This window comes from Malus sylvestris, chromosome 9 (assembly GCF_916048215.2).
Source record: "Malus sylvestris chromosome 9, drMalSylv7.2, whole genome shotgun sequence".
NCBI lineage: Eukaryota > Viridiplantae > Streptophyta > Magnoliopsida > Rosales > Rosaceae > Malus > Malus sylvestris.
In genome coordinates this window covers 15,427,830-15,454,876 of record NC_062268.1, presented here as the reverse complement: position 1 = coordinate 15,454,876, position 27,047 = coordinate 15,427,830, and the positions used below count along the sequence as shown (strand labels likewise).

At 38.2% G+C, this 27,047-nt stretch overlaps 1 protein-coding gene across 2 annotated transcripts; it reads left to right on the top strand.

Moving 5' to 3' along the window:
• Window positions 1-18,717: 18,717 nt before the first annotated feature.
• LOC126582006 (exportin-T-like) lies at window positions 18,718-26,502 on the top strand. 2 transcript variants are annotated; one of them, XM_050245970.1, is made up of 15 exons: window positions 18,718-20,846; window positions 21,037-21,126; window positions 21,263-21,352; window positions 21,498-21,602; window positions 21,904-21,963; window positions 22,251-22,313; window positions 22,404-22,499; window positions 22,733-22,897; window positions 23,492-23,665; window positions 23,762-23,827; window positions 23,913-24,011; window positions 25,079-25,225; window positions 25,773-25,876; window positions 26,078-26,120; window positions 26,225-26,502. In XM_050245970.1, exons 1-13 carry the CDS (start codon window positions 19,122-19,124, stop codon window positions 25,860-25,862), a joined length of 2,970 nt encoding a protein of 989 aa, XP_050101927.1. In that variant the 5' UTR covers window positions 18,718-19,121; the 3' UTR covers window positions 25,863-25,876; window positions 26,078-26,120; window positions 26,225-26,502. The 2 variants fall into 2 exon arrangements, with proteins under 2 accessions (XP_050101927.1, XP_050101926.1); XM_050245969.1 differs by having other exon boundaries at window positions 18,719-20,846; window positions 25,773-25,955.
• Window positions 26,503-27,047: the final 545 nt, after the last annotated feature.

Here is a 27,047-nt window from a genome sequence, read left to right as displayed (position 1 = left end):
TAATTGCTCTCCAGTGTGAGAGGGTAAACCAATTTCCCGACACCCATATGGGTCAGCTCTCCAAGACGCGAGGATAAACTTTACACTCCGAATATCCAAACATGGATGAGCCTGGCTGCCCTAGTATAACTAGATGCAAGATGACTTGCGTCGGGATTCTTAGAAGTAGCCACAATGGTCTTTTTCAAGGCTTAGCTAACTGAAGGATTTTGGGTCTCTTGGCCTAATCCGTGGGGAACCGGACCCCAGAGACAGAGGGGGCACATTATGCAGTACGCCCTACAAATGGCTGCCCTGGAACCCTAAAGCTGCTACCGAGTGCACTAAGGTAGCCTACGGATTCTGGAAGACTGCCTACGGCTTGCCCTTTGAGCAGTAAAACTGCGCTAGACTTATACAACCGCACATTCTTGTGAAAGGTTAAACAAGCTAGTGCACATATACGAAGTTTTATCCACTGCCGACATGCTACGTAGTCGATAAGCTTCACCTCTGCCAAGCGCGGAACAACCTACACCAAGTTCTAAAGTGTTGTGATATTTGCTACGCAACCTACGGAATTGGAGAAAGCCAAGGTTAACAGCCTAATGGTTACGCGGACTTGTCTGCTTCTATAAGTAAGGCATCTGGCTGCCAACCCTATGGCTAACAACCTTGCAAAGTTCTACACCAACACCTACGGCTGCATAGGCTACGCGGGCTTGTCTGCTTATAATAAGTAGCATGTCTGTCACTGGTCTATCAAGTCTAAAGGTTAAAGCATGAACAAAAGAAGCGAAGATGAAGAAAAGCGAAGGAAAACATGTTTATAAACAACTAGCAAAGGCCGAATGAGTTCAAGCAAAACAAGAGTTACAAGGAAAAACAAATAAAATCCTAAAGGCTACTTAGAAGACTATAGCAGCTTGGACTTCCCACGACTACTCGGTCGCCACACCTTCAGCAGCCACGACGCTCTTAACAGCGGTATTCATCCGGCGCTTCACCATCGGTTGCCCCAGCCTGGGCACTAACTTCTCCAACTTCTTCACCAATGGAAGCCTCAAAAGTAAAATCAAGCAAGTCTTCCGGAGAAATAGAGAAGGTCTCGAAACCCCGAGCCCAACGTTTTCACCTTTCAGCTGCTCATCTTCCTCGAGCAGACCAACATGGATGCTCTGCAACTCATCCACTTCCTTCTTCAGACTTTCGTTGATCTTCAGTACACCTTGAAGTTTCAACACTTAGGGTTCAAGCCTATCGACGATTCTCTTGAAGTGGATCACTTGATTATAAGCAGCAATCAACTTTTCATCCTTTGCATAAGCAGCGAAACAAAGCTCAGAAACTGCAAACTCAAGATCTTGAATCTGAGGTATGTAACATCCAATCTCCTTCTATGCACTTTCATGCTTAACTTGGATCGCGTCAAGCCTAGTCTTCAAGTCAATGATCTTTTAGCGAGCGGTCTCAATCTGTAAAGAAGTGGGGGCAGACATATGAGACCCATTCAAAGCAACGAGCTTAGAATCTGCATAGTATTTGTCGTCTCCTTAGCAGCCTTGCTATATCTGCATCATAGTAAGCAGAACAGTCCTTCTATAATTGGGTCGTATGCTTCGCAAACGAGTTTGGGCAAACACCTTTCTGACGCCATTAACAAACTTGGCACAAGCGTCCATGTTTTCTAGAGATCTGGTTTCAAAAGCACATAGATCTCAGCAGCCTCCCCAGCAGCAGGCTTAGTGGATTTCTCACAGCTACCTACGCGAGCAGTCTCCTCATTCCCAGCAGGCGAATCAGTCTCAGCAGCATAAGGAATGGGCCTTGGCGCCACTTTAGCAGCAGAGTCCACCTTATCATTATTCTTAATAGCAAGCCTCTCCAAAGGTAAACCGGACTTAGCTCCCAACAGACGTCTTGGTACAAAATTCGGTACTAGGGGCATGACACGACCTTTATGCCAAACAATCCTATCAGCAATCGTACTAGCCATTCTTGACATGGCAGGCACCACATGCTCAGATCTAGCAGCCTTATTTTTTGTCCTCTTGGAAAAAGTCAAGTCAATCACAAGCCTGGAGGCAGTCGGCGAACCCGCGCGAGCGAAAGAAGTCTTTGGTTTTTTCTCAGCCGACATCTCTTGAGCAGGCAGGGAAGATCCATTTTCCCACCTTCACTTGCAGCAAGATCCACAATAGTGATTGGACGAGCCAATGCATCCACCTTGATCCTATTCACCTATTCTTTTGGGAGCAACCCACGTTTCTCCTGACGAATAGAGTTAAAGTTGCCAACGCCATTCGTGGTACCTAGCAGGGGAGTTCAACCCAACATTCCAGCAGCTCATGAGGCCCGCAATCTCTTCATTTCTCTCAATCACCAGCCTAGCTCGCGTCATGTCCAAAAGCCTAAAATGACATGAGCCATGTGACTCGCCTAGTACTGTGCCCCAACGCCACAATCCACGGCCCCAGCCACACAAGCTGCCCTTGGTTCTAGCCAAGTCGAGCAGCTTAAAGCAGTGGTCCCTGCCACAATACCTCATCGGCCCATGCCAAGCCGACTCCTGACCCATGCCAGCCGACGTGCCCCACCACCCCGACTGCTGTCCAGCGGTAGCACCATCCAAGAAGAAGACAAGGAAAATTAATTTTTTCTTACCTCAGTGCGGCACGAAGAAGACGAAGAAAGCAACGAAAGACGATCCTTTGCATGGGCAAGATGTAGAAGATTGCTAGAGGAGGGGGAACAAATATCATCTAAGCTATCTCTCTCTTGTAGGGTAGAATAAATCGCTCTCCAAAGTTGATTTAATAACCCACTTAAGGTGGACTTAAATAGGCTTTGAGAGAAATTTATTTCCCTTTCCTAAAAGGATCTAATTTCCTATTAAAGAGAGAATCTACATCAAAATATGAAGCAATCCTTAAGTTTCCTAAAGCAAGAAAATCTCTACACCTGCTGCCCTTTTCTACGAGCAGCCCAACAGGTGTGGGGACATTTGTGGAGCCAAAAATATTCCCTAGGCACCACGTGGTTTTTTGGACAAAAGAGGATAAAAATACCCTTGAGGCATACCGGGATTCCTACGCGCGAGCAGTGGGCAATCATCTTTCAACCAAGTCAAAAGTGCCCAAAATAGGTAACAATTTAAAGCCTATTTCATCAAATCCTTTCTATAAGGTAATTCCCAAAACCTAATTTATTTAATATGTTTTATATTCCATTATTTAGCTAATCAATTAGCTAAATAATATATTCCTTTCAAATTTCCTAAAAATTGACTAATTAAGGGATTAATTACCTAATCAATCCCTTAATTATCAAACTGAAACACCCATTCAAACCTAAAAGTCACTAAAGGGCCGGCTATCCCCATTTCAAAACCTAATCCATCACTTTTTTCTACCTTTTTCACCATTACTTCCTTTTTATTAGCCAATAAATTCCATAACCACCAAAACATTTCATTTTATGTTTAATTAGCCAATTAATTGCCTAATTAAACCAAAACAAAACCTAAAAACCCTACTAAGTGGCCGGCCACATTCCTCTCTAAAGTGAACCAACCTAGCCCTATAAATAGGCTCATATTTTCACCAAATATTCATTCCAACACTTTGGCAAAAATCCCAAAATTCTCTAAACACTCTTTCTCTCTAAATTCTAACTTTGGCATCGGAGGTTCTTCGGCCAAAGCCCTCCCCATTCATCGTGGGCGCGTGAGGCTCTTAGCCTTAACCTAAGGTGTTAATTGTTTTGTAGGTGCAAAATTGTCCAAAATCAAGGAGGAAGAAATTTGCATCCACATGCGTGCTTTTGAAGTCGAAACTAAAAAGTCGTGAATTTCTTTGCAGATAAAATTCATCAACTCCAATATATAACAATATTATTTGATATTTGAATGATTGGTTTAATTATAACACCAATTATTCGTGATAATAATTTTTTTTTCACAAGATGCAATTGCGATTTCATTACTAAGAATGATTACAATGGGTGCCACCTAGGTACATTTCTTAAAAAACCAATATATTAATCTAGAGGTAACTTGTACAAACAAACAAAATGATCAAACCCCTATACGGCTACCACAAGCACAAGATCGCAGGTATAAATTGTCATTGCAGCAACATAAGCCATCTCTGACTTGAAACGCCACATCACTCACTGGCGAGACAAACAATGCATGACAAACAAAATCTACACTAATTCGAGAAGGAATCCACCATTGCCTTATGATAGGAGCATATTTATGCGACTGAGTTAGCTTGTTCTCATGCATTTATGTTGTTATTTCTCAGTTAATTATGTATTTTAAGCTATTTTCGTGTGTTTGTAGGTCCATAGGCCTTATGAAGCAATAAGATGCATTTTGGTGCATTTTGGAGCAGTTTTGGGCTTGGAATGAATAGCACATGCATGGAGCAAGGTGGATGGACGAAATTGAAGACTAAAGAGGCTAGGAATGTGTTAAAGAGAAAGAAGAATTAATGTAAAAAGGACAAAGAGCTCAGCCACAAAGGGGTGTCTCTCCACCATTCACCTTTCCATCATTGTCGTGCACCACCATTGCACTCCCTTTGGATTCCTATGATGTGCATCATCATCCATGTTCCTTCCATTGACTCATTTGTTGCATCATTCCACCTCCATTTCCTTTCTCTACCATGTGCACAATCATTCATGTTCCCTAGCTGCAGCACCACTCCATTTTACCCCCATGCTTTGCATCATCACTTCACTTTCACATTTGAATCATTTCAAACACTACTCATTGCACTCAATTGCTACACCATTCCTTGTTCTCTCCATCATTTCAGATTTCATGCATCATTACATTGAATCATTGCACTCAATTGCTACACCATTCCTTGTTCCCTCCATCATTTCAGATTCATGCATCATTACATTGAATCATTGCACTCAATTGCTGCATCATTACATTGAATCATTGCACTCAATTGCTACACCATTCCTTGTTCCCTCCATCATTTCAGATTTCATGCATCATTGCACTCAATTGCTACACCACTCCATGTTCCCCTCCATTGACATGTACTTCCTCTATAAAAGGAAGTGTGTGTAACATAAATTTAATTCATACTTGGTTAGATCATTCACTCCCATTTCAACACAACCTTCATCCAAACACATCCATTCATCTTCACATCCATTCCTCCATACAAACAAACCTTCAAACACTCACCAACACATTGTGCTATAGCAAAGGAAGGGAATGAAAGTGCTTGGACGTGCTTGCTGTCCAACTTGGATCGTTTGAGTTTTTAGGTGTTTTCTTTCTTTTGTTTCTAATGTTTAAATTCATTTCCTTTCGTTTTGTTGTGAATATGAGTGGCTAAACCCCTCTTAGCTAGGGGTGATTTCAAAGCCATGATTATGTGTGTAATATGATTTGATAAATTCCAGTTATGAACTTTTGAATCGTGAATGCAATTATCTTAACTATTTGATTGATAGCTTATTTGTATTTGTTAATTAAGGGTCGACACTTAATTGGCATGCATAAATCCGTTGCTAGAATATAAGGAAGTTTCACACAATCGTTACAAACTTATATTCACATGTAGTGAATGTCGCTTATAAACGATCGTGTTAAGTTCAATTCCTAGCATAAGCGACATGATGTCATAGTTGCAAGTGCTTTGTCAATGCTTATGATTTTCATTAAACGTAATGATCTTTGATTGTATCTCTATTATGATGTCATGTAGGGAACTTTTGAAGAATGTTTTGGGTTGTAGAATGATGTCATCCAATCCAATAAAACAAGGAAAATCTGAGAGTTAACTAGTGATGTCACGGTTAATTTAGAGCATTGTCGTTCATAATTTAATGAAGTAGTAACTAGAAATCGAGTTATTTGCATACATGTCATGTGTGGAGAAAAAGCCTCTAGCTATCTCATCCATCATCTTATTTCTCAAATTTGTTTTACAATCTGTCTAGTTTTTCATACTTGTTTGTTTGTTTCAACTTCGTCCAAAATTCAATCCCCTTTTACTTTAGTGTGTCTAATTAGTTAGAATATGTTTTAATTTGTGTTTTTAAATGTTTTGATTCAAGTAAAAATCAATTTTCGTCCAAAGTCATTCCTAGTGTCTAGTTTAAGTTGATGTCAATTTTGATGAGAATTATTAAATGCACCATGTGGTTGTGAACAAAAGCTAAATGGTTTTGTTTAGTCAAATGATGATAGCAAAGAGATTTAGAGAGAGAAACTAAATGGGCAAAAGAGTTGTGAAAGCTAGAGTCCTCATTAAGGGTATATTAGTATTTTTATATCAATTTTTGGTTATATTTATCATAAATTTAAAAAAGTGGCTATAATTCTATATAAGATCCAAAATTTGATTATTTTTCCAAATTTCCCTTCATTTTTTTTTTCAAAATTAAATAAGAGTAATGCTATTCATACCATGTTTTTATACAACATTTTTATACCACCTTCGTGGCATTTGATATGGACAACCACATCATTGGAAAAATTTGCAAAACCCAAGGAAAAGAAGGAGAAAGACTTCTCGTATACCACAATCATCATTTAATTAACTAGTTTTTCTTAATTATTAGTTTATTAAATAATGAACTAAATTTCAAAATCTGATTAATTCAAATGATGTGGCTGTCCACATCAAATGCCACCTAAGGTGATATAAAAATGTGATACAAAAACATGGTATGAATATCATTACTCTTTAAATAAGGGTAAAAGAAGAGGAAGTTCAACGGAAATTCAAAAAATTGGGTATATTCAAGATTGTGAGGTGTTAATAAAACAATCCTAATCATATGCAAGACAAATGTCAATTTTGCAAAGACGAGATGTGAGTTTGCATGCATGCGTGCATGAGTGCATGACAGCTTGAGTAAATTGAAGCTGCTCGGTTCTTCTTGCGTATGAAACTGCTGCCAAAGCTTAAGACGTGGAAGCCAAGACTTTGCATGTGTTGAAGACTTGGAGTAATATACAATATATATATTTTCCAATTTTCACTTTCCATGCACGCTACGTTACTAATTTTGATAGAGACCCCTCCCCAACTTACTTTACAAAATAAATGTTGTGTTGCTGACTTCCCCCCGCCCCCTTATCTTAATGCTGTATATTAATTTACAATTTTATAAACTAATTAACAAGGTATGAACATGAGAAAGTTGATATATTCTTTATAGGTTACCTTTGTGTTTAAAATTTGTTCGTATGGTCGATATTTTCATAGAAATATTCAAAAAAAATCAAAGAAAGATATGGAAACAGGGAGTGAAGTCTAAACTTCACATCATATTGGAGAAACTCTTAAGTTTAGGCTAAAATCGACAACTATTGTCGATGTTTCTGACACATTTGGTAAATACTGGAGAAACTCTTATAATTCGTTCAAACCAATGTTTGACAATCCTTTAAGTTTTATTTAAAATTATCATCATTTCCATTGAAAGCAACCGATATTGAGATTGATATTTGATATATCCGTCGATATTTTCACAAATTTACATATTGATATTTTCATTGATACCGATATTTTGAACATTAGTTACCCTCCGATCTTATCATATATCTTTGAAATTACATACATCCAGGCTCTCCATAAAGACATTCAAGAGGCCACGAAGTAGGTTCAAAGTGTTTTAAAATTAAGCCTAGCTAGAGCATATATAAATATAAGTTTTTGTAAACCACGTCCATATAGTCAAATGTTATACGCCGATTAGTCAAAAGAGAATGGAACTTTTAAACACCATCCGGCGTGCTGCATAGAAGAGATAATTTCAGGTAATCGGTGACGCAAGAGAGATCTTGTCATGTAATTAGTGACTATATGAGAGATATTTATTAGATATTTGAGGAAAAATTTCAGGCATTAAGTGAACCAGTTACACTACTAAAATTATGCGCTGTTGATTGCAAGATAGAATTTCTTGATGCATAAGTGCACAGCAATCCCCTTTGCAATGAAGTGTGCCACGTTAATTCTAAATATCATGTTGATATAATTAAATAAATAAATCTTATATTGGCATTATTTGGGAAGGAAAGTTTATATACTATCGTGCGCTCACTTGACTAGGGTTGCAACTCGAGTGGGTTGAAAGGTCAACCCAACTCTAACTTAGCGTTCATGATTCAGACTCGGATTTCGGCTGGGTGCGTTCTTATTCGGTTTACTTGAGTTGGGCTTGGATTGTCTAACTTTGTTAAGTTTATTTCTTGAAATTGGAAAATTTGTGTGAAGAAAGGAAGGGTTTGGTCGCTATACCCAATGTCAGGAGGAAAGGGTAGAGACTAGAGCAGCTGAGCAAATTACTCGAGACACTAAAGCTAGGGTTTAGAGACTAAGGATTTAATATTAGAATCGAGTTAGTGACTAGAATAAAATAGTTAAGAGAGTACAATTCGGGCCGATTAATCAAAGTATCAAATACATATAAAGCTTATATAATATCATAAGAGCTGTTGCCTGTTAGACTTGGGTGTAATATGTGCATCAGTTGATTTGGGCTCTAATTGGGTTGGGTTGTTCATAAATCAATTAGGTTGGGTATGGACGGGAAAATGATCAACTCAACCCAATAAACAGGCCAATTTGAGTTTAAAGTGGAATTAAACATGAGCAGGCTTGGGTTGATCTAGCCCGAGTTACACTCCTACCGGCTCACAACTCTTGTTAAAACAAGTCCATGAAACTGAGAAAGTGAGGTGGGTAGAAAAACCATTGTGAGTTGGGGCTTCAGGGTTAGGTAGGATATTTGAAAATAAGCAAGGCCCACGAACTCTCTTTTTTTTTTCATTTGATAATCACATGGTGACATTACACATTGATTAGATATCTGATTTGCCTAACATTTACCAATTATAATCTACATAATTATATGGTATTGAAAGTTCTCCGGTAAGGCTGCAGCAGTTTCTCACTTTTGGGTTTGTTTGGCAAACATATTGAATTGAAGAACTCTCACATTTCAAGGGATTTAAAAGTAGAAGGGGAATGGTTTTTCACTTGGAATGGATTAGAAGAGAATTAGCCATGACGGAATTTCATTCCTTCTAATCCTACCAATGATTAGAATGGATAATTTTACTTCATAAGAGTATCTCCTAATCTATTTTACACTTTTATGTTACTTTAAAAATTTATCACTTCAAGCCATTCTTCAATCAACTCTTCAAATGAACACAAACAAAACCCAACAAGCAGAAGATCAATTGGTTTTCGTTGTGCTTGTATGCACAATATCTAAGGGTTTTGAGCATCGTGTAGTGTGAGTATCGTACACTCCAAACGCGTGTTGTGCTTTTTCATTAAGCAAGGATACTTTTAAGGGTTTTGTGAGAAATATCCCCTTTTGATAAAAGGTTTTTAGTTTTTCTAACTCAAAAATATTTTTGTCGAGAGATTTGGCTGCTGCGAGAGTTGTTATGAGGAGCTTCGCCAACCGAACCCGATGCAGTTCGCTGGTTTGTGTGACCTGTACATCGCAGATGCAAGAGCAAGCTTCTTTTTTCAATGAGGGGGGGCATAGGGTGTTTAGACAGCGTCGGGTTCTCATCAAGTCGAACCCCGCATTGACAGAAATGCGACAGCCAACAAGCTTTTGGGTATGGTTCCAGGCGTCGAGCTCCAATGTGGCATTGAGAGGTCCTCGAACAGCCGCTTGGCTACCAGAACAACAATGATTTCCAGAACTACCTTTCTAAGTACAACCGCTTTCAGAAGAAAATCGTGAAGAGGCAAGAGAGTTCTGCAAGAATATTCTAAGAAGGAGGGTTGAGCATGCTAATATCGTCAGGGATTTTTCAAGCGCTGAACTCGAGAGGGTGATTCTGCTTCAACTTGGTGGCTCATGACACAACGACAATATCATGTCATCGATCATACTATCTCCGATGCTCCGAGAGCCAATTTGACACGAAGAGTTGTTGATGCAATGGTGATACTCAATGATGGGTTTGCAATGCAAACACAATAATCTCCTCCACTTCATCAGAACCCTGAAGCACAAAGTATTATCCTTCATTCCATTGGAAACATAAGGCGTCATTTTGTATAAATGTGTTGGTCGTGAGTCCTTTATTAGGGAGGTTTTGTTTATAAAGTTAATTATTTGTTTCCTTATTCAATAAGGATTGTATATGTATATATTTCAAAGAAAGTAATAGGTGGCATTATTCTTGTCAAATTCTATTTGGTATCACGAGCCTAGCCGTAACCCTAGTTCCTCCCGTAACCCTTTGTTTTCCCGTAACCCTATTTTTTTCTTTCCTCCCGCCAGACTGGTTCTGCCCTTCTTCCCGCAGACCTCAGTTCGCTTGAGTGGGGGTAGTAGTGCCGTGTGTATTGCAATGTGGTGGGACACTGTTTTTTCAACGTGCAGTTTTCTCTGATTTGTTCCCGACGGTAATATGGCATCTGCGTGGTGTTTTGAAATTGGAAGGAAGTGCTCGTACCGTGAATCCTGTTGTTCTTCAGCATGATGTATCTGCTGTACCCAACACCGTGAAATTGAATGGATCAAATTATCCGCTTTGGTCCAAGGTTTTAGAGATGCACATCGCTGGAAGAGGTAGGAAGGGTTTTGTGACTGGGAGTATCAAGGAGCCTGCTGAGGAGAGTGCTGACTATGAGACATGGGAGACAGGGAATGCAATCGTAAAAGGGTGGTTGATCAATTCCATGGAACCTGCTATCATGGGATTTTTTATTCACCTGCGTACTGCTAAAGAAGTTTGGGAAGAGGTGGCTCGGACCTATTATGATGGTTCGGATATTTCCCAAATTTATGAATTGAAGGTTAAATCTTTCCGACTTTGTCAAGAAGGTCTGCAAGTTGGTGTGTATTATGCGGATCTCAAGTCCGTTTGGCAGGAGTTAGATCAAAGGAGACCCATCAAGATGGAATGTGCTGTGGATTTCAAAACCCTTCGGGAAGAAATTCAACTTGACCGTGTGTATGCGTTTTTGGCGGGTTTGGATGATGTCTTTGATAAAGTGCGTAGTGATATTTTACGTACTCAGCCACTACCATCTGTTGAGGATGTGTTTTCTGTTGTTCGGCGTGAAGCTCAACGACATGCCACTATGATGGGTGGTAGTAACAATCAAGGAGGGGTGCCGTCCCTGGCTATGATTTCTCGGCCAGCTGGTGCTTCTCGCTCTAATAATTCTTCTAATCAATCTTTAAATTCTCGTGCTTTCAACCGACAAAATAAAGATGATTTGAAGTGTACTTTCTGTGGACAAACTCGTCATACTGAGGATACGTCCTTTACTAAGCATGGAGTGCCTGATTGGTTTCCGGAATTAAAGAAAAAATTACGTGCCAAAGAGCGTGGAGCAGTGGGTTCCAGTGAAGGCCGTGCCTCCCTTGCTGCGGCAACACCAACAGCCCAGGAGGTCTTGCCTTGTTCTAGTGATCCTCGTCACAACTTATTGACTCGTACTAGGGGTGACTCGTCTTCCGACACAGGTACCGTGGGACGTGTTCTCTTAGCCTCCGAAACTCAGCACCATACAGGTTGGATTCTGGACTCTGGGGCAACGGATCACATGACATATGATAAAAATATATTCCAATATATGACTACATCTCACCAGAAAAATATATCAACTGCCAATGGTACTCTGGCACCTGTGTGTGGTGCCGGCACTGTGCATCTCACTCCGTCACTTCCCTTACATCATTGCTTGCTTGTTCCTTCTTTATCCCATCATCTGTTATCCATACCACAGGTTACTGAACAATTGGATTGTGTTGTTCTAATGTATCCGTCCTTTTGTCTACTTCAGGATATTCAGACCAAGGAGATAATTGGGCGTGGCACTAAGAGAGAGGGGTTGTACTATGTGGACGACGTCGCTACTGGCAGAGCTCATGCTGTTCGCGCGTCACAATCTAGTAATTTACAAGAAGTGTGGTTGTTGCATCGTCGGTTAGGACATGCATCTTTTGGGTATTTACGGCATTTGTTACCTAGTCTCTTTAGTGGAATAAATGAATCAGACTTACATTGTGAAGTATGTATTCTTGCTAAAAGCCATCGTGCTTCGTTCCCTCATAGTATGAATAAAAGAGCTTTACCGTTTGAACTTGTGCACTCTGATGTTTGGGGTCCCTCTCCTATTGTTCCTTCTTTTGGAATTCGGTGGTTTGTTACGTTTGTTGATGATTGCACCCGTATGACGTGGTTATATGTCTTAAAAAATAAAAGTGATGTGAGTATGGTTTTCCGATCGTTTTCTCAGATGATTCGGACTCAATATTCATCTGTAATTAAAGTTCTCCGTTCTGATAATGGTGGTGAGTATATTAATCGTGAGTTGTCGGAGTTTCTTTGTGATCAAGGCATTCTCCATGAAACGACCTGTTCCCATACTCCCCAGCAAAATGGGATGGCTGAACGGAAAAATCGCCATATCCTAGAAACAGCTCGTGCTCTCCTTCTAGGCGCCTCTGTTCCTAAGGTTTTTTGGCCAGCTGCTGTTACTTATGCTATTTATGTAATAAATCGTATGCCCTCTCGGGTGATTGATTTTCAAACTCCTCTTCAAGTCCTCACTCAACATGTACCGATGGTGTCTACTCTTACTCTCACCCCCCCCCCCGGGTATTTGGGTGTGTGGTATATGTGCATATTCACAAGATTCATCGTACTAAGTTGGATCCCTGTGCCCTCCGGTGTGTCTTTGTTGGTTTTTCGTCTCACCAAAAAGGGTATCAGTGTTATCATCCCGAGACTCGCCATCTGTATGTTACCATGGATGTGACGTTTTCTGAGTCAGAATTGTTTTATGCTCCCGTATCTTCATCTTCCGATCACCAGGGAGAGAACACTTGTGGTGATCTTGGATGGTTGGACCTAGAGAGAAATACTATGGTAGAGCCGCCACTTCCTCCCGGAGTACCTGCTGTCGAGCTTCATGAGACTCAGGAACATACTACTATTGCAGAAACTGCTGCAGTACCTTTAGCAACCCCACGGCAGGAACATACTACTATTGCAGAAACTGCTGCAGTACCTTCAGCAACCCCACGGCAACAGATTGCCGTGCCATCAGAACAACCACAGCCGTTCCTTACCGATTCTGCTACTGCTACCGTACCCCCTCTCTCTCTAGCTATACTGTGCTGCCCAATGAATCTTCTCTGGATATACCTGAGGTAAGTATTATGGATGATTATGTAACTGATGCAAGTAATGATGTAAATACATATATACTGCCACCGAGACACAATCGGGGTGTACCACCTGACAGGTTTTCTCCGGAAGGTAAAGTGAAGTATCCAATAGCCAACTATGTCTCATGCAATGGTCTTGCATCAGAGCGCATGATTTTGGTGGACAATATGGAGGCTATTCAGGTACCAACCCGTGTGGAGGAGGCTCTAAAGGATCCGAAGTGGGCAAATGCAATGGATGAAGAAATGTTGGCATTACAGAAGAATAATACCTGGGAGGTGACGTCATTACCAGAAGGGAAGAAAACAGTTGGATGTCGGTGGGTGTTTACTGTCAAATACCAAGCTGATGGATCAATAGATAGGTACAAAGCAAGGTTGGTAGCTAAAGGATACACCCAAACTTATGGTGTAGATTATCAGGAAACGTTCTCACCGGTTGCTAAGATGAATACGGTACGTGTTCTGATATCTTTAGCTGCTAATATGGACTGGCCATTAAAACAGTTTGATGTGAAAAATGCTTTTCTCCATGGGAACTTGGAGGAAGAAGTATATATGGATTTTCCTCCTGGGTACAGTGTTGGTAGAAATACCGGAGTATGTCGGTTGCGTAAGTCTCTTTATGGACTTAAGCAATCACCTCGTGCATGGTTTGATAGGTTTACTCAAGTTATGAAAAGGATTGGATATTATCAGAGTCATTCTGATCATACATTGTTTGTTAAACGAAGACAGGAAAAAGTGACAGCTTTAATCATCTATGTAGATGACATGATTATTACTGGAGATGATTTTGATGAGATTTCAAAGTTGCAGAGTAACCTTGCGGCTGAGTTTGAAATGAAGAGTCTGGGAGATTTGAAGTATTTTCTTGGAGTTGAAGTTGCTCGATCTTCGAAAGGTATTTTCTTGTCACAACGTAAGTATGTTTTGGATTTGTTAAAAGAAACCGGTATGCTAGGATGTAAGCCAGTAGATACTCCTATTGTTGAAAAACATCATCTATGTTTGGATCCGAATCAGGAATCAGTTGATAAAGGGAGATATCAGAGACTTGTAGGGAGACTAATTTACTTGGCTCACACACGACCAGATATTGCATATGCAGTGAGTGTAGTAAGTCAATTTATGCATTCACCAAGTGTAGATCATATGGCTGTTGTTATGCGTATCTTAGCATATTTGAAGTCTGCACCTGGAAAAGGAGTTTTATATCAGAAGCATGGACATTTGAATGTTGAGGGGTTCACAGATGCTGATTGGGCAGGAAATGTGAGTGACCGACGGTCTACTTCGGGATATTTTACTTTTGTAGGCGGGAATTTGGTTACATGGCGAAGTAAGAAACAAAAGGTGGTATCGAGATCGTCAGCCGAGGCCGAGTATAGAGGTATGGCCCACGGCATTTGTGAAATTCTTTGGCTTCGGAAACTTCTTGAAGGGCTTGGGTTCAAGCCAAAGGAGATCATGAGATTATATTGTGATAATCAATTAGCAAGAGATATAGCCGATAATCCGGTACAACATGATAGAACAAAACATGTGGAGGTTGATCGGCATTTTATTAAAGAGAAACTTGAGAGAAAAATTGTGTCAATACCGTTTGTGAAATCGGAGGAGCAACTTGCAGACGTTCTCACGCATGCTGTGTGTAGTCGAAAGTTTGAAGACTCACTTGTCAAGTTGGGCATGTGTGACATCTATGCACCAACTTGAGGGGGAGTGTTGGTCGTGAGTCCTTTATTAGGGAGGTTTTGTTTATAAAGTTAATTATTTGTTTCCTTATTCAATAAGGATTGTATAGGATTGTATATGTATATATTTCAAAGAAAGTAATAGGTGGCATTATTCTTGTCAAATTCTATTAAATGTACATTTTATTTTAATATAAAGTATGTGATTAGAAGGCATACTGGTTAATAAAGGTGTGTAAAAATGCATATTGTGACTAGAAAGTATGTGATTAGAAAGTATACGGTGGTTAGTAAAGTTATGTTGGTTGAATGTATGTGAATGCTCAAATTTTGGTTGTTGTGGCTAGGCTTGATTTTGGTTTCATCCAACTCAATTTTCTTCCAAAATCAAAAACCAAATTGAAATTACTATTTGGTTCTGTTCGGTTTTTGCAATTGTATTTCGGTTCGGTTTGATTCAATTTGGTTTTTTCGGTTCAGTTCGAGTTTGGTTTTTTTTTTCAATTTTTTTCTTTTTCTTTTGAACCTATAAATTGGAGAGAAAATGAAGAAAAAAAATATCTAGGGAATAAGACTTTCAACATATGTGGACCTAAAGTTAGGTTTCGATTGAAGTTAGGCTAATAGTTGACTTGGAATTGGGCTTGAAAAATAAACACCCAACATAAATGAATAAATAAATATTAACTTATATTCCTTCGGTTCAGTTTGAACCACTGAAACCGAACCAATAGTTTTGGTTCAGTTTTGTTTTGTTTGTTTTTTGTTTTCTTTTCTCCATTTCAGTTGGTATTCGGTCCCTTTTTTTCCGGCTTCGGTTTCTCAAGCTCACCCCTACTTGTGGCGGCTGAGTGATATTATTCTTCACTTATAAGTGAAAAGTCTTAGGTTTAGTTCTCATTAAAGATAAATTCGAACTAAATTATTACGACTAACTTACCACGGGGTCTAGTCTACCCCCAACTCTTAGGTTGTGTTTGGTACGTAGGAAATGAGACTTGGGAATGGAAACCATTTCCTTTCCCATGTTTGGCAAATAGTTGTGGGAAAAAAAAAACATAATAAATGTTGGGAGAAGAGATGTGAAAAGCAAAGCCGTGGAGGATGGAGGCAATTAAATAGCAAAATAGCAACGCTTCTTTTGGGTTCAGATCACTTATCTGCTCCTCTTTTGTTTTAGGGATAGAAATTTAAGATAATTATCCCTAATAAGTATCAATAGAGGCAATTAAATACGCACATGATACATAATAAACTTGTAGGGTATATACAAAGGAGTGCATAATGATATTTTTAGACTGTCAATTACAACACTCAGATTTGTATAAAAAACAACTCCTATAACTTGTGGCACTTTTATATGGTTTATAATTTGTCAAAACACAATTTTTTATAAGAAACGTAACGCACTAATAACAGAATTATAAGCGTCATGTTTAAAATATTTATTAAAATCACGATCTTTATTAATTAAGATTGATATTAATTTTCGCTACTCTATAAAGCAATAAGTATATAGATATAGAAAATAGACTGATCAAATCATGAATTCACAGTGTCAAGTGAGCTTTCAATGAGTGAATATTTTCATATTGAATTATGAAATTACGCTAACCACGAATTTTTGATAAAGATAAATAGCATATTAAGTTAAATAATAGTACACATTATAAAGGCTCATTTAAAAATTCATTTAAAATGACTCAAAGCGTTTTTAGTGAAAGTGTTTTTGGAAATTCATTTTGAAAGAAACACTAGCTAAGTACTTCTCGCAGTAAACACTTCAAGTGTTTTTCTAAGATTCATTTACCTTCTTACAAAGAATCAAAGTTCTAAAAAACGCTAGCGCGATAGTCGGGCGGCGGGTAAGAGCCTAACGCCTAGGCGGATTTATGTAAATTTATTATATATCTTGTAAATAACCTATTTACAATTAAAAAAACTATACTTATATGGATAATAAAAGAATGGCAAAATGCAAAAATAGAAGTAGAAGAATACACAATGTCACATCCCGGCCCGGGGCAGACCACTTCCCGAGCTCGCTCCACCACCGTAGCACGATATTGTCCACTTTGGGCCCCAACTACACCCTCACGGTTTTGTTTTTGGGAACTCACGAGCAACTTCCCAGTGGGTCACCCATCCTAGGAGTGCTCCGACCTCCTTCTCACTTAACTTTGGAGTTCTTACAAAACCCGAAGCCAGTGAGCTCCCAAATGACCTCGTGCTAGGTAGGGATGAGAATATACATTTAAGGATCACTCCCCTGGGCGATGTGGGATATTACAATCCACCCCCCTTAGAGGCCCGACGTCCTCGTCAGCACACCATAGCCAATGTTAGGCTCTGATACCAAATTGTCACATCCCAGCCCGGGGCAGGCCACTTCTCGAGCCCGCTCCACCACCGTAGCACGATATTGTCCGCTTTGGGCCCCAACTACACCCTCACGGTTTTGTTTTTGGGAACTCACGAGCAACTTCCTAGTGGGTCACCCATCCTGGGAATGCTTCGGCCTCATTCTCACTTAACTTCGGAGTTCCTACGGAACCCGAAGCCAGTGAGCTCCCAAATGGCCTTGTGCTAGGTAGGGATGAGAATATACATTTAAGGATAACTCTCCTGGGCGATGTGGGATGTTACACACAAAGTAGATCCATCCAACAAGTTCAATATTTAAAAAACAGTAAGCATATAATCATAATGATTAATATTCTTGGATGATAGACTAAATTCTTCTTGTTCATAATCCTTGCATTAGATTGGACATAAACTAAACTATTTAACGTTGTTGTATTTAGTTTATTTCTTTGTTTTGTATGTATCCTCTCGAAAGTTCTCCAATTCTTTTCACAATTGGATGAACTTGTAATCAATCCATCATTTGCAAATTAAGTACACCATTTCCATAAGTATACCACATTGAAACTAAAAAAAATTAAAAAACACACAATTAATAAAAAAAATAAAACCAAATCCGCCTAGGACAGTCTATGAGCCGCCTAGCTTGCCTAGTTCCAGACCGATTTTTCGAAACAATTTGCCCTAAATCGGGGTAGGTCTTCACTGACTAGGCCGATTTTTAGAACACTTCAAAAAATTACTTCTTTCATTAAAAACAATTTCAATCATTTTTGAACTATTATGTCCTAAATGTATTTTCTCAAAATTGATTTCCATCTTTTTATTAATCATAGGATTCTGTTTTTATTTTTCCAATGAAAAAATTCCAGCTTTATTTATGTAATTTGATCCTTCACCAAATTTCAAGCAACCCACAACGGTACGACGTTCTTTTTCTTTAACTTCCTAAAGAGGCTTTCTTATGGTATGATTCTTTATAGATTATCTAATATCTCATCATTTAACATTGATTTTCATGTTAACATTATAAAATATTGTGTCAAAAATATAAACTAATAGAAAATGCACGTAAAATCCCATTTTTAATTTTTTTTTCAACTTGGTGGCCTTAATAAAACTAAAATACCTCTGTAAGTATTTCGAATTACCATGATCAAACCACCATGGTCCCCTTTTCAAAGAATTTGTTTTTAAGAAAACTAATGAAAATGACTTGAAAACTTTGAGTTTTAATGATAAGGATAAAATAAAGGGTAAAGTAAATAGTACAAAGTTTGATTTTTTAATGTAAAAATATGATTTTTCGTTAAAGTGAACAGTATCGTGATCTTTTCGTTAAAACTTCCAATTTTTTTCTCTCTTCAATTCTTAAACCCTTGTCTACCTTCCTTCGTACTTTACAGTCGTCTCTCTCTTTCTCTCTCTCTCTCTCTCTCTCTCTCTCTCTCTCCCCTATTTACTACCTCCGGAAGACTGAGAAGACTAAACAAAAAAACTATAAATTAAAACCAATCCAAATCAGCCTTCTAGGGTTTGCTCTCCAACACACAAACACAAAAGCCACGGACACAAAAACCCTAACTCCCTCTCTCTCTCTACCACATTGATCTTCCAATTGATCCGATCCAATCCAATAAAGAATAACTTTTCAAAGGTAAGCTCTTCCATAGCTCTCAATTTCTCTGTCCTTCTCTCTCATTCGATCTCAACCCTTTTGAATCATCGTCGGATTCTGGAATCCCAGAGCTGCCCTTGTGAAAAACCCAGATAGGAAAACCGTAATTTTGTTGGAAAAACACCTAATCGGAGCTTAAAGTTTGAAACTTTGAGAAAAAAATTAATTGGGTTTTGGACCTGAGGGTGGGTTTTGGGTCCATGGATGATCTCGAAAAAGCAATACTTATATTGTTTGATGAGTCGGGCACCGTTGATTCTGAGCTGAAACAGAAGGCAAAAGATTACTGTGATAAAATCAAGGAGGAAAAAGCGATATGTAGTGTTTGTATTGAGAGGTTGTGTTTTTCGAGTTTAGTTCAAGTTCAGTTTTGGTGTTTGCAGACTCTACAAGAGGTTATTAGGGTCCGGTACTCGTCGATGAGTCTAGATGAGAGGTTTTTGATCAGAAAATCGGTGTTTTGGATTGCATGTCTAGGTGGGTTTGATGATAAGAGTGCTGTTAGGGTTTTAGAAGGTCCTGCATTTATAAAGAATAAACATGCGCAGGTTTTAGTGACTTTGATTTACTATGAGTACCCATTGATTTGGTCGTCAGTGTTTGTTGATTTTTTGTCACAACTGAATAAGGGCGCAGTGGTGATTGATATGTTTTGCCGGGTTTTGAATGCTCTGGATGAGGAAGTGATTAATTTGGATCACCCTCGGACACCTGAGGAACTATCAGTGGCAGCGCGGATTAAGGATGCTATGAGGCAGCAGTGTGTAGCACAAATAGTTAGAGCCTGGTACGACATTGTGTCTATGTATAGGAACTCTGATGAAGAGCTTTGTGCTAGTGTATTAGAATCAATGAGGAGGTTTATCTCTTGGATTGATATTGGATTAATTGTGAATGATGCCTTTATCCCGTTATTGTTTGAGTTGGTTTTGGTTGATGGGGTCTCCGAACAACTTCGTAGTGCAGCAGCTGGATGTTTGTCAGCAGCAGTATCAAAAAGGATGGATCCACAGGCAAAACTACAGCTGTTGCAAAGTCTTCAAATGCGTCAGGTTTTTGGACTAATAGCTCAGGATAGTGACTCAGAGTTGGTTTCTAACGTAGCTGCATTGCTTACTGGGTATGCAGTTGAGGTTCTTGAGTGCTTTAAAAGGTTGAATTCTGAGGATGCCAAGGGTATTTCAATGGAGCTTTTGAATGAAGTTTTGCCCTCTGTATTTTATGTGATGCAGAACTGTGAGTTGGACTCGACATTTAGCATTGTGCAATTTCTTTCAGGTTATGTTGGCACAATGAAGACTCTTTCCCCACTGAGGGAAACACAGCTGGGTCATGTGGGTCAGATTTTGGAAGTGATCCGTTCGCAGATCCGCTATGATCCTATGTACCGTGAAAATCTAGATATATTGGATAAAATTGGAAAAGATGAGGAAGATAGGATGGTGGAGTTTAGAAAGGATTTGTTTGTGCTGCTGCGTAATGTAGGTCGTGTAGCACCTGATGTCACTCAGATATTTATTAGAAACTCGTTGGCTAGTGCCGTTGGATCATCATCAGACTGGAATGTTGAAGAGGTGGAAGCTGCACTTTCACTTTTCTATGCATATGGTGAGTCAATAAATGGCGAGGCAATTAGAACTGGGAGTGGTCTATTGGGTGAATTGGTACCAATGCTTTTATCTACAAGGTTCCTTTGCCATTCAAATAGGCTAGTTGCACTTGTGTATCTAGAAACGGTAACAAGATACATGAAGTTTGTTCAGGAGAATACTCAATATATTCACATGGTTTTGGCTGCCTTTCTTGATGAAAGGGGTATACACCATCCAAATGCCAATGTGAGTAGAAGGGCGAGTTATCTGTTTATGAGGATTGTGAAATTGTTGAGAGTGAAGCTTGTTCCTTTCATAGAAAATATTTTGCAGGTATGAGACGAACTGTAGTTCCCCAACTGCATTCCTATACATCAACATACTTATATTTCAGTTCCTCCACGCTTGATTAATTTGCTTTCACCTTTTCTTTTTATCTTCTGTGAATAGCTTTCCTAAATTTATCATTATTTTTCCACCTTCACTCCATCTCCTCTAAACTAATCTAAATGGATTTTTTCAGAGTTTGCATGATACAGTTGCTGGGTTTACAAGAATTGATTATACATCAAAAGAGCTTTCGGGGTCTGAAGATGGTAGTCACATTTTTGAGGTATTGACTTAATACTTTTTGACATCTGTTAAGCCTTTTAATGTGTGTGCACGAGTGTTTATGAGATGGAAGGAAGTTTTCTCAATAGAGACTGGGTGCTCTGTTCCATTTTAATGTGTATTTGGTCTCTTCGCAGGCAATTGGTTTATTGATTGGCATGGAAGATGTACCACCAGCAAAGCAATCTGATTATCTCTCTTCACTTCTCACTCCTCTTTGTCAACAGGTTGTTGAATTTGCACATATAAATACATAATTGCATGGCAGTCACTCTTCCTCCTTCACACCCTCAAGATATTTTGTTCTAACTCAAATTAAGAACTGAGTTAAAATGTGAACTAAGCATTTGACCTGGTCTTCCTACCATCTAGGTTGAAGTATTGCTCATGAATGCCAAAGTATTGACTCCAGAAGAGGCACCAAAAAAATTTGCTAATATTCAGCAGATAATCGTGGCGATTAATTCTCTCAGCAAGGTTCTTCAACATCCTCTGACCCTTTAGTTAATGTGTTTCTTGGCCCCTTTTTTTTGTACTAAATATCATATGCTTCTAAAAAAATTATAAAAACTCTTGATCAATTCGCTTACGATGTTTGGTACCGTAAAATAGAAGAGTTTTTATGTTGTAAAGTTTTTTTTTTTTTTTTGGGTTGAATATGTTGTAGCTTATAATAGAAGTATAAAACTCTTCAGCCCTTGGCCCCTCTTCCTGCCTTGCCTTAGTAAGCACTATATGGTTTCAGAAAATTAACTACTGAAATTTATGTACCACCCAGGGATTCAGCGAGCGTCTTGTGACTGCTAGTCGACCTGCAATTGGTCTCATGTTCAAGCAGGTTAGCATCTATACCTTGTATTTGTTGCTCACCTTCCTTTCTGAATGATTTTTTCCTCTGATTAGAATTGTCGATTTGGGGCTTTATGAGTTTGTTGTGAATAACTGTTTCTAGACCTTGGGTTTTTCCTATTTGATGAACTCTATGATCAGCAATCCTATGCTTTCTGATATTCAAATACAGCTTTATAACATTTGATATTTACAATTTCCTTTTTAAGCCTTCTAATTGTGTGATTAGAATATTTTCATGTTTTAACAATATGTGTGTTTCCCCTTGTTATCCAGACATTAGATGTTCTCCTTCAAGTACTGGTTGTGTTTCCTAACGTAGAGACTTTGCGCAGTAAGGTAAGGAGTCCTGTGTGGGATACCAGATGTAATTTGATTTGGAGTTTATCATCTGCACTTTACCCTGATGCAATTGTAAGTGGTATCCAGGTAACATCATTTGTACACCGCATGGTGGACACTCTAGGAGCATCTGTGTTTCCTTACCTCCCAAAGGCCTTGGAGCAGTTGCTTGTGGATAGTGAGGTAGAAAACAGTTATAACTATGTTCTTTACTTTTGAGTTTTTCATTAGATCTAACTTTAACAAAATGCTTTTTTGGTAATCAATAGAGAATAAATTTTTGCCACTACTATGTCACCGAGATATAAAATTAGAAAATAACAGTTCTGTGCTACATAAGTTTATTTTGCACCAGTTGTCTTTCCCTGTTTTTTTTTTCACCAACAAGATTTGATTATGGATTTAATTTGATGCAGCCAAAGGAATTGGTTGGTTTGCTTCTGTTGCTTAATCAACTGATATGCAAGTTCAACACATTATTCCGTGACATACTGGATGAAGTATTTCCTGCTATTACTGGTAGGATATTAAATATTATTCCAGTAGACACACTCCCCTCAGGACCTGGATCTAATACTGAGGTATGATTCAATGATTATTGGTGTTTGTAGTTCATAACTAACTCTGAATGCTTTTCCAGCATTAGATTACCTGTTCCTCGTACTAAGTATATGATCTCTCATAAATTGAGTTTTATGATAACACTGAATGTGCCTGCTTTTAGAAGTCTTATCTGTTAATCTCATAAAATAATTATACAAAAGTTTATTACTTAAATGAGTATTTTGTGTCTTTCCGTCTTTTTAAGCGATATTAGTGCGTGTTTTCTTTCCTTAATATTTGGTTTTCATCTTTTGGCGGGGGGATATAAGAGAAAAATAGGGAAAAGAAGACACCAACTTGGGCAATTTAAATGCTCAACATTGAATTAAAAGTTAGTGTTGAGTTAAACAGATCATAAATTATAATCTTCTGCATTTCCACTTATTCTTTTCCTATCTTGATAGCAATGAGTTTGATTGTGTGTGCTTCATATTTATTACTATGAAAGCTTCTGTGGATCTAAAACTATTTTGTGCATCATTTTGAAATTTGAATATTACTTGAACAGTATAGAAAATTTGTTTGTTGAATCTCAAGGCTGGAACGTTTAATATTCTTCATTCTTTTTGTAGGAAAATCGGGAATTGCAAGAACTTCAGCGAACATTGTATACATTTCTTCATGTGATAACCACACATGATCTATCTTCTGTATTCCTATCCCCCAAAAGTAGGAGCTACTTACAGCCAATTATGCAGTTGCTTTTGTTAACGTCTTGTAAGCACAAGGATTTTCTTGTAAGAAAGGTATGTGTACTTGGTTTACCTTTGTAAGTTTGGTTCTTATTCATTCTAATTACTCTGCAGTAGAATAATTTCTAATATAATATTTCTTTAACTCAGTCGTGCGTTCAGATATTTATTAGGCTGATTAAGGATTGGTGCGCGATGCCTAATGGTGAAGAAAAAGTAAGAGCTTAAATTTAGTCCTTCCTCCTGCTTGATAATGTTGAAACATATATCTTTTCATCTTAAAATGGTGTCCTTGCTTCAGGTACCTGGTTTCCAGAGTTTTATAATAGAGACCTTTGCTACAAACTGTTGTTTGTACAGCCTGCTGGACACCTCTTTTGAATTTCGTGATGCAAATACTGTAAGATTTGAATTTTTACTCTTTTTGATATTTTTATTGATAGTTTGCCTTCTTATACCATAGAGTAGATGCACCATAAAACCTAGAGTAAACTTAGTTGCTGACTAGAAATTTAGAAAATAGATCTGAAGACAGGGATATTCTATTTAAACGGTGTTTACTTATCTTAGAAGTTCTTAATTTGAAATGAAAAATTATAGATTAATGAAAATTATCATTGAATTGATTTTTGCACATGTCATGTATGTTAAGAGGAGATTTGATTTTGGAGAAGTTCTGGAATCCATTTATGTGGGTGTTGAGTAGTTGAGATAAAAGTGTGGTAGACTAGGTAATAAGAGCCGTTAGTTTGAGTTAAGCAACAATTGAACGGATTGTTTTGCACTTTCTTCCGCAAGGGCCAAGGTCTGGATAGTAAGTTGGCAGTTGGTTTGTGGCGTGTGTTCTTAGAAATAGGAAGAAGCTGAAATCTGTTACTTAACTGTTGTGTTAAATCTGTATTTGGCTGATCTCTATATAGTCCGTCTATAACTTTTCTTATTTACATAGGTTTAAAACTAGTGCCATTTAAGCAGCTGTTTAGGTATCCTTAAGAATAGGAAGAAGCTGAAATCTGTTACATAACTGTGATGTTAAATCTGTATTTGGCCGATACATATCAGTCTATAACTGTCTTATTTACAGCTGTTAAAACACGTGGCATTTAAGCAATTAGCTATCCCCAGAAGTTGGAAGTTCTACATGCTAGAAAAAATATTTTTTTGTTTATTCAGACTGGTTATTTCCATTGTCTGTTAAAGAAAATTACACATAAACATTGCTCAATAAAATACAATTGAAGTGCATAATGACTTTCCTGCGTGGAGGAGTTTTGTATTTTGGGTCTGTATAACTTGTATTTCCTATTGAGGTTTGTTGCGGATCTTGAATTAGTTTTGTTTTGTCAGCATTGCATTGTTTTGAGAAATTGTGTTGGCTTAGAAATCTATTGATATTTGTTATGGGTCTTGGATTAATTTTGTTGCTTCATAACTTACCTTTAAGATTGTTATTTTTATCTGGGGCAGCTCGTTTTGTTTGGAGAAATTGTACTTGCTCAGAAGGTTATGTATGAAAAGTTTGGCAATGATTTTCTAGCTCATTTCGTCTCAAAGGGTTTCCCAGCAGCACATTGCCCCCAAGATTTGGCTGAGAAATATTGCCAGCAGCTGCAGGTAAAAAGGTCACTGTAGATTATTTGGATTCATGAGTTTTGGTGGACCAAATAGAAAAGTCTCTCTATTAATTAGCTTGTTTTTGCATGGCTGCCTATTCCACTTTTAACACCGGCTAAGAGGTCTAGACGTGCAAAAGATGTATCTGAGCCGGAAGAGAGGCTTCCCTCCTCTTCTGATCAAGAAAAACTGGGCTATAACCAACGTTGGGGTAATGAATGGATAAAAATTACACGTACTTGAAAACCAAATGAAAACCAAAATTAGTTGATTAAGGTATATACCCATTCTTGAATAAGTGAGGAATTGGCAATGGTTGTGCTACTTTATTTAATGTTGTAATCTCCTAGCTTATCATTTAGTTTAGGCTTCTAAAGAATTGGTGAATTGACTTGTCTCTCCGATAACCAAATCGCTGTAGTTATTCCCAGTGGATTTAGGATTGGCTTACGAAATGTTCCTAAAAGTATATTTGCTTGAAGAAAAAGGCAGAACTGAATATTTAGTAGGACAGTACTGATTATTCATTGCTCATTCTGTTATGCAGGGTAGTGATATAAAGGCATTGAAGTCATTCTACCAGTCACTTATTGAAAGTTTGAGACATCAGCAGAATGGGAGCCTTGTTGTCAGATAGCATCGTCACAGTAGGTGAATGACATTATCTCATGTCAGAATGTTCCCGGTTTTTGTTGTCACAATTCTGGCAATGCATTTTTGTTCACCGAAGGTAGTGTAGCTTGTCTGTGTGCTCGTGCGTGTGTCCGGTGATTAGTTGTATCTATTTTGGTTTGAAATATTTTGTCTTCGTGTATATCTTCTATAACGCACTTACTCTGGTAAACATTTCAGGTTCTTTCTGTATATAGCTTCTGTGCGGCTATGTTTTAAGAAGGTATAGCTTCTTCGTATTAGTTTTAAACGGAATATGATAAATGTAATGTGAATGACTTGTAAAGTTGCTCATTTGTTCTTTTTTCCCTTCCGATTGTTCTACAGTTGCATATTTACAGAGGAAGTTCTGTTACATGATGGAGCTGCAAGGTCCTTGTGTTTTGCGCCTGTATAATGATAATTTTTTTTCTACCTGATCTTGTAAACCTCATAAGTTTTGTATTCTTTTAGTCGTTTACGGTTTTCCAATCTTTGATTCATCCAAATTTTACGCTTCTTTAGTCATGCTTTACTGTTTGAAGCTCCTGTAGTTAACATTTGTTTGTATACCTTTTATAGTCAATAATTAACACAAAAAAAAAAAGATGTCAAGTCCATGCTCAGACGGTTCGTTTTCGTGTACCTTTGATTCCGAAAATCTACTCTTTATGTTTAGTTGCGGAACTTTTTGGTCCGTATAACTAGACCTGTAAACGGGTCGGGTTTATTGGGTTTGGGTCGGGTTTAACCCGACCCGTTAAGTTAACGGGTCATCCGAACCCGATCCGTTTCACCCGTTAACACCCGTTGACAATTATTATTATTTTTTTTTTTGCATAAAGTTTATTTTTTGTTATTAAGACCAAGGAAGAAAATATCGGTAATATCGGAAATATCGGTAGTCCGAAAACACGGAAATATCGATGGAAATATCGGGATAATATCGATATCGATAAAAATTACATGGAAACCACGGAAATTGTAAGAAAAACTTGGAAATTTTTAATGAAACTTTGTAGGATGTTTATTTAGTCAATTATCTATTAGTTTATCACAAAAAATTGGAAGGAAATGCATTGCATGATGGATTTAACTGATTTAAGTTGATTATATAGCGAGCTGGCAAACATTGTGAGTGTGGAAAATATGTAGTAATTAATGAAAGAAG